Raw genomic sequence first — 9,072 nt, 5'->3', positions numbered from 1 at the left:
CTCATCATGTTTTTGGCGCCCTCGGCCATGGCGTGTTCCACACGGTAATGATGCCACAGCTCCTCGATCCTGAGCTCCACCCCACACAGATCTGTTTTACCTGCGCGCACACACATTCACAATGCTCATTTCCTCTGCTGTATGTGGACCGAAGCCTTCAGGTGTGGATAATCAGTCCATGCTGGATTTAAGGAACATTTGGTAAACCACACAATCCCACAATGCACTGCACTCCCTTTGACTTTCACTATGTGGTGTGAAATAAACCAGAATATTTAACATCTCATTCTTCCTTTGTGCGACGTGAGGATATATTTCACTAGCAGAAGGACTGAAATCTGCCCGGTTGATGTATTCAAACAAAAACATGAGGTCATTGATCTACAAGAAGAATGAGATGCGTGTTCTTCCTCTGAGATCATGTTTAGTTGATTCCTCCAGCGGTGGACTGAAGATGAAGCAGCATTAATAAATCTATTCTTAACCAGCGAGCTTCAGGACATCAGCGCTGAAACACGTCCATTACAGTCCATTAGAGCTCCCGCTTCAGCTGAGCTAACATTTCATCTCTCTCTCTCTGATGAGGACAGTCAGATTTGTTACACTACAAGTTGACCCGGGGCGTTACTATACAGTTCTTTACTATACAGACTATCCAAAGTCACTTTACAGACAGTCTCGTCTCTTGTCATGGCTTGAGTGGAACGTCATTCTGTCGTGTAAAGAATGAAGGAGTGAGACAGGTGAGCAGTACCGTGAGAGTCGTCTGTCTGCTCTGTGGCCTGCACGGCTTTACAGATCTGCATACGGATGATGTCGATCTTCATCTTACTGTCCTGTAACATCTGCTGAGCCGACTGAAGAAGCTTCTTATCCTGGACACACACACACATACGTACAGCAAACGATAGCTGAACTTTCTATATATAAATAAATACACACGAAATAGATCTGTCACTGAAAATCATTCAAACCCTAAGAGAGAACGTTTTAAAGAGACAGTTCACCCAAAAATGAAAATTCTGTCATCATTTACTCGCCCTCTGATCATTGACATGACTTTCTTTCTTCCGCAGAACACAAAAGAAGATATTTTGAAGAATGTTGTTAACTGGCCCCCATTGACTTGCATTGGTTTCGTGTCCGTACAATAGAAGTGAATGGGGCCCAGTGCTGTCCGGTTACCAACTTTACTTAAAATATCTTCTTTGTGTATTGAAGAAGATAGAAAGTCATAAAACTTTGAAACGACGAGTTTCATTTTTGGGTGAAGTATCACTTTAAGACGGTACCTTTTAATTAACAAACAAAAACATTGAAACGTTATATACTGTATATGATGCAGGTCACATGTTGGCAGATCAACCAATAGAATTGCTATTGGAAGTGCTAAAATAAATGAATAAATAAATACTTTGGTTAGTCCATTGGCATAGATGGGGATCATGTTCTCCGCCCCCTGTTTGACCTTCAGCTCAATGTTGAGCTGTCTCTCCAGGGCCTTGATCCGGTCCTGATTGGCCGACGAGCGGTCTGTTGTCCCGAGAGACCTAAGGTCATCTGGAGGTCAAAGGTCAGAGTGTAACATTCAGTCATGTGTCATTATTGATGAGAACACATCATCATAGCACATGAGATGACGCTACGCTCGAAACGCATAAACAAGCCAAATTTACCTACAACAAAGAACTGAAAACAACGACATGCAAAAAAAACTAAAGTATACCCAAAATAAAAGCTTTAAGCACCTTTATCACCACAGTGATGAACAACAGCATTGCGCTAAATATTTTGACCTCTGACCTTTGCTGTCATCGCGACCTTTGACCACTATGTGTGCGTCCAGCTCCTGCAGCTGCGCGTGCAGCGAATCCAGTCTGCGTGTGGAGCTGCGTAACTGACTCTCCACCTGCTGGACGTTACGTTTGTCTGTGGTCGCCCGCCGCAAGTTCTCCGCACCCGCTTTAATCTTCAGCTCTTTACGGATCTCCCTGCGAATCCTCTCGCGCTGCTCGTCCAATCGCTGCTGAACGCTGGAGTCCGACAAATCAGAGTTCTGATCCAGACCCAGCTGCTCCAGGACTGACAGACCGTCTGACTCCTACAGAAAACACAAGAGGGGTCACAAAAGGTCACAGCACAAATCTGGACGAAACTCAAAAGGCTTTGTGTCATCAGTGAAAATATAAAGACTAGTGATAATATCAATGAGAATAAATGGAAACTTTTATCTAAGTCTCATGTGTGTCTCTGAGAGTCAAAAATGTCACAAATGTCTCTGTCATTAGAGTTTAAAAAATTAGAGACAAACTGAGCTCAGATTTGTCAAGTATGCAATCAAACGTCAACATTATTGAAGATCTCAATATAAACTCAAACATTTCTCATCAAATTTACTCAAATCCAGATTATTTTACCCGGAGGTGACCTTTCCTATACGCAGACTACACAGGTTGCCGTAGGGCCCCTGCAACACCAGGGGGCCCAATCGAGTACCACATCAAAAACATTATTGTAAACAAGACGCTATTTTTATAACTTGTGGATTCAAATTTAGAGCAATCATTTGGAAATGTCCTTTTTAATACTTAATTTATTTAATTACTGTTAAGTACTCAGATATTATGCAGTGGGCGGCAGGTAATGACGTGCGCATGATGTGCTGATATGATCGTCTCTGTCCCCGCCCTCTCGTTTCCTCATTATTGATTGTTAATTATTTCATGCCTTGCACCTGTTCCTCTCTTGATTTGGTTCCCTCGTGTTGATTTCATGCCCTTGTGTTTGCTGTCCTGTGCTGATTCATTTTGCTTTGTTTGCTTTGTATATCGTTTTAATACCTTATGGATTACCTTGCCCCGTTTCTTGACGTTTCATGTATATCTTGTCTTGTCATTATCGTTTTTTAAAGTAAGTTTTAGTTATCCAGTTTCTTTTCCTTTTGCCCCCTCGTGGGAAGTCTTTTGTTTCTGTTTATATTTTCGTGATGTACTTGTTTATGCCAGTCGTGGCCTTTAGTTTTGTGTTAATAAAGTTTAGTTTTCGTGAACTGTTGCCTGCGTGTGGGTTCTGCCTTCTCCTTTCCTAACAAAAGTCTTATTTAGTTTTGCCAAATTATGCAATAAATTAATAGGCCTACTTACAAACAATTCTCCAGTTCAGATTTACAAATTCAGTATCCGTATTTGGTTTGCCCATGATAATATCTCATTTTTAGTTTGTGCCATCACATTTAGAGAATTTAGAGCATGATAAGTTTTCTTGAGTAAACTCAAACTGTATTTGGCATGTTTTATTTTTGTTTGTTAATCAATCATTTGTTTAGTAAAAACAGCGTTTGCGTGTTCAAATTTTTGACAGCTATATGGTTCCAGAGCCACTCGTTTTGTCAATCAGAATTTTTACTTACTGTCAGTTTAATGTTTGTTTTTGTCGTTCAGTCTTCATTCGTTTAAGTGTGTTAATTGAATATTTTTTTGAATAGTTTACAGTTATGTTTATGTCTAGTTTTAATTATTTGTACAAGGGCCCCTCACAAGTTTGCTTAGGGCCCCTATATGTCTAGTATTTGCACTGATTTGACCTCCACAATCTCCATTCATTTTACACCTCCATACTCTTCATGTGTTTCAACAGTCACACTCTCATTTAATTCTCTTTTTCTTTCATCGAAGAGAAACATCTGAGACCAAGTTGATACTTATATGAAACACAACTGTGAACTCGGAATGAGCAATAACGTTCCTCTGGACACAAACATTCTCTCATGTGTTAAATGATTCTGAGGATATCATCATGTACGTGTGTCTGAAGTCTCTCTACAGATGTGTGAATATTATGAGTGAATCAGGAAGTTGTGCTCGCTTTCGAATCAAACAGGAAAACTCCCTTCAGTACATCAACACACACATATTAAACATCTCAACACAAAACACCACACGATCTGCAGTAAGACAACATCACACCTACAACAACACTTCTGCTTCTCAGACGTTTTTCCTGAGAACAAGACAGCAGTAATCTCAAATGTGTCTCCTCATCTCAATCATGTCTCACATCATAAAGATCAAATCTCAATATGAAGGCAAACATTTCTCATCAGGTTCTTTCAAGAGCAAACGAGTTTAATAAATGATATGATAACACACGTCTCACTTCTGTCTCTTTCTCTTTAGGAGTCTTTGGCAGTTTAAAAGACAAAACTGATATTAAGGAGTCAACAAACCGTTCACCAAATCAATTCTTCATGTATAAACTCACTCCCTACATCTGAGATACGTCACATTGCACAAGTGAAAGTGCACGAGATCTCCTTGAGCAATAAAAGAGGAATTACACAGTTTCTCTGAGACAAACCACCTGAAGTTCTGTAAGCATGATTTAAAACAGCTCCTCCCAGCTAACAAAAGATATGTTTCTATAAGAACGTTTTGCTAACATTCCCATAAGGTTGTGAAAACGTTATTTCTGAGCATTTTAAACATTCCACTAACAGCGTCATAATGTTTCTTGAACATTTAGCAATGACATTTGTGTGTGAACAGTACAACAAAAGTGTTTTGTTTCGAGAACCTTCAGAGAACATTTAGAAAACGTTAGCAGGGATGTGTGCAAGAGTTCAAGTGTAAGCGATCACAGTGTGAAGACGACACCATGTTTGGTCATCACGTCTGATACGAGACACACAGACACAGAAAACTCCTACCACATGATCAGATTCTGTCTCATCTGGAGAACACACTGAATCTGCTGGATCTTCACTCTCCATCCCCTGCTCCTCTGTCCACCTGTCTGCTCGTCTGTCTGCTCGTCAGAGAGAACAGCGTTTAATGATCAGATCCACAGCGCTGACTTCCGCTCACAGACACACAAACAGCTTCCTGTTCATCTGAGTGACACACCAGAGAAATGTTTGTCGCTCACAGGAACACATGGGCACGTGGTGGTAACAGTGTTGAAATCACTCAAACAACTTCCTGTTCACTAGTTTGTGTGTGTGTGTGTGTGTGCGCGTGTGTGCGTGTGTGTGTGTGTGCATTTCAAGTGTGTATGATTTATCAGCAGGTGTGTGTGATGTTTCTTCTTATTGAGAACACTGATGTCTGCAGTCACTTTCAACTCTGTTACTGAAGCTGTAGAGGAAGACCTCTCTCTTTCACACAAACACAACTACTCACACAAGACTCAAAGATAAGACATACACTCAATACACACACAGTCACACTGACAGGAAAGACACACACACACACACACACAAACAGGGTAGACACACACACACACACACACGCACACACACATTAACAGGGTAGACACACACACACACACACATTAACAGGGTAGACACACACACACTCATATAACACACACACACTAACAGGATAGACACACACACTCATATAACACACACACACACTAACAGGGCAGACACACACACACACACACACACACACACACACACACACACACACACACACACACACACACACACACGCAGACATACAGAAACAAACACACACACCCACACACACACAGACGTACAGAAACAAACACACACATACACACACACACACACAGACATACAGAAACAAACACACACATACACACACACGCAGACATACAGAAACAAACACAAACAGAGAAACATACACACAGACGTACAGAAACACATACACACACACACAGACATACAGAAACAAACACAAACAGAGAAACATACACACAGACGTACAGAAACACATACACACACACACAGACATACAGAAACAAACACAAACAGAGAAACATACACACAGACGTACAGAAACACATACACACACACACACACAGACATACAGAAACAAACACACACACACACACACACACACACAGACACACAGACATACAGAAACAAACACAAACAGAGGAACACACACACAGACATACAGAAACACATACACACACGTACAGAAACACACAGACATACAGAAACAAACACAAACAGAGGAACACACACACAGACATACAGAAACACATACACACACGTACATAAACACACAGACATACAGAAACAAACACAAACAGAGAAACATACACACAGACATACAGAAACACACACACACACACACACACACACACACACATTGACAGGGCGCACACACACACACACACACACATTAACAGGGCGCACACACACACACACACACACACACACACACTAACAGGGTAGTCACACACACTCATATAACACACACACACATTGACAGGGCGAACACGCGCACACGCACACACACACACATTAACAGGGTAGACACACACACACACACTCATATAACACACACACACGCATGCACAGGATACACACAAACGCTCACAACACACATGTACGCATGCGGGCGCACACTCACAACACTCATTCAGAAATGAAATCCTAGACAACACAACCTCCTGCTCCACAACACACCTCAGCCAATGACAGCACAAACACCACCTGTGTTCCTCTGAAACATTTCTCAGAAGACTGTGTTCATATTTATACAACAACACAGATTCACCTGCCAAATCAACAAAACACTGATGATGAATATCTGTACAGTACTTTTTTTCACCTGTTCATGTCCTTCACAAAGCAGATGAGGATTCCAGAAGGACAAAAGATGAATAAAAGATGAAAGACGTTTCATTTCTCAGGTGAAGTATTCCTTTAAAACTGCCACTTCATCTATATTTGAATGCTGTGAGAGACATTCATTCTGACAGCTGCTCTTCACACACACGCACGCACGCACGCACGCACGCACACACACACACACACACACACACACACACACACCTGTGTCTATCTCAAGCAATACTGACACGAGAAAATGTCCAAATGACAGAGGACTTTGATTGCATCATTCACAAATGATGAGTTCAGCACATGTTGTCATGACATCATGTTCTCGTCGTGTCTCACGTTTACATGTTGCTGGTGAATTTCTGAGAAGCGGTTGATGATGACAGACACCTGATGAGACATCTGAGACACAAGCAATACAGCTGCTTTCTCCTCACAAAACATTCAGACGCTTGTTTTAGTAAAGCACCAGCAGCACCGTATTGATTCCTTCAGTGAGCTTTAATGCATCTAATGGAAGAAGTGCAGAAGCAGGACACGACCCGGATAAAAGCATCAGAGAGTCGTCCATCCTTCACCCCTGAGCGAGATCATCATCACAAACATCACCTGTGTCACACTAAACCTAACAGCATCCTTTCACTTTCAGTTTGTGACGAAAAGATGAGTGAAGAGAGAGAGAGCGAGAGAGAGATACGAAACTCTTCAATATTTAATTCTTCACTGATGGACAGAGAGTTAAAGCACTACTGCAAGAGCAGTCACATTCACGTCACAAACATTACACTTTCAAAATGTGATTTCTTTCATTTTCATATAAGATTTGAAAGATTTATATATTTGTTCCTCCTGTAGACGCTTTTAGCGTCAACAACATAAACAAACGATATGTGTCCCAATCTTAACTTCCAGTAGACCTCTGCAAAGAATCAATAACTGTTGAGAAGTTTTTATTTCATTTAATACACTTATTATACAACAAAATGTTGTGTATAATATCAATATCAAATATCAAAATGTATATCAATTCATATACATATCAATTAAATAGTTATGTTATAACCAAACACAGACCGTAAGTTAACTTCGGCCCTTTGGGAAACCCTGACCTATGACTTTTACACAGAAGAGCTCGGACCGTCTTGCACTGTAAAAGACGACTCATCTAAAATCACAGATGATTTTTCTAGGAAAGAAAAGCTCAACAGAAACAGATTTACATTATACGCCGAACTGTAAAGAAGCTCTGTTTACTTATATTAAGGATAAACACACGAGAGGTTAACTGAGGTCAGTTGATGTGTTAATCCTGATTTTCATTTGAAACTCATTCATGCGTTCAGACACTCGATGGAAAGACCAGCTACACTTCTCTAGCTGGATATTTTTCTGTGATTTCTAATATTGTCAAAGTAAAACCCCACAGTGACTGCACGGGCCAACATTTGAAGTATAATCACATTGACTGTTCACGTCAGTTTGGTCACTCAAGTACTCCAGACGTATAATAGTGAGTTGCTGTGTCTTGATTTATTCTGTGTGTTAAATGTAATGTAAGCACATAAATTATTGATCGCGCACACCATTATAGACTACGAGACAGTTCAACCATATAATTAAGAAATATTTAAACAAAACGATGGATTTAAAACTTGACATTAGGCCTACACAATACTAAAGCAATTGAAATTCTAATCTATACTACACTTTACAACAGTTTACTATATGGAGTTGTTTTCGTGTACGTGATGAGTTTAATATACAGTGTAACACGATTATTATAATGAGCACGCGCGCACACGCAGATGATATGAAGAGTCGAGTGACAGCTGATCTCAACTTACGCGCGCGCCGCAGCCGCTGATGCTGATGGCCATCTCAGGTAACAGATGCCGATGCTTCTCACCTGAAGAGCTTCAGTTTCACGCTAATGAAACATCATCACGAGACAAATATACTCCGTTTGCCTTCATGAAACGATAATCCGCCGCCTTTAGTCAAATCCCCGGCTCGTGCTCGGTTCTGTGAAAACACGCGCACGAGTGAGAAAAACAAGTTTCATCTGTCAACATGAAAGTACAACACGGGTGAAGTTATTTTTACCTGCGCTTTACACACTACAGTCCCTCGTCATCATCAGACTCAACGACACGAACCCGTCCTGAACCCGACGGTCTGTCCTGCCGCACGAGCACACACCTTCACCACTGATCTCGCGCTCCGTCGGCGCGCGCTCTGGTGGTCGTCCGGAGCGCGGTCATGTGTCCGCCGTTGAACAGAGCGCATTCGCGTCCACTATAATCGTCTTTGCAAGAATTGATCGAAGTCAAATTCACACTGATGTTTTACAAGATATGCGTCTAGATCTAAATCACGTGAAATGTACTATTCTCTTATCTACTTCTATTTCTAACAAGCATGTTTCAAAACAATGACTGCAGTAATTGTACTAATAGTTTGTTTCAATTATTATTTAT

The 9,072-nt window shown here is 41.0% G+C and overlaps 1 protein-coding gene across 2 annotated transcripts in view; it reads right to left on the bottom strand.

The window, feature by feature from the left end:
• Positions 1 to 8,868, bottom strand: part of pkn1b (protein kinase N1b) — a 16,287-nt gene extending 7,419 nt beyond the window's left edge. The window contains exons 1-6 of one of the 2 annotated variants that reach the window (XM_057345229.1): positions 8,699 to 8,868; positions 8,440 to 8,617; positions 1,804 to 2,101; positions 1,415 to 1,560; positions 755 to 875; positions 1 to 100 (exon numbers count right to left, since the gene is read on the bottom strand). The exon at positions 1 to 100 is cut by the window's left edge and continues 46 nt beyond it. In XM_057345229.1, coding sequence (XP_057201212.1) covers positions 1 to 100; positions 755 to 875; positions 1,415 to 1,560; positions 1,804 to 2,101; positions 8,440 to 8,472 — 698 coding nt within the window. In that variant the 5' untranslated portion in view covers positions 8,473 to 8,617; positions 8,699 to 8,868. Of the gene's footprint in view, positions 101 to 754; positions 876 to 1,414; positions 1,561 to 1,803; positions 2,102 to 4,705; positions 4,894 to 8,439; positions 8,618 to 8,698 lie in introns of those variants that run through there. The other variant, XM_057345228.1, reaches the window with a different exon arrangement.
• Between the last annotated feature and the right edge of the window lie 204 nt (positions 8,869 to 9,072).

The sequence above is a fragment of the Triplophysa rosa genome, linkage group LG11 (assembly GCF_024868665.1).
Source record: "Triplophysa rosa linkage group LG11, Trosa_1v2, whole genome shotgun sequence".
NCBI classification, from domain to species: Eukaryota; Metazoa; Chordata; class Actinopteri; order Cypriniformes; family Nemacheilidae; genus Triplophysa; species Triplophysa rosa.
This window is presented reverse-complemented; position numbering and strand designations above follow the sequence as displayed.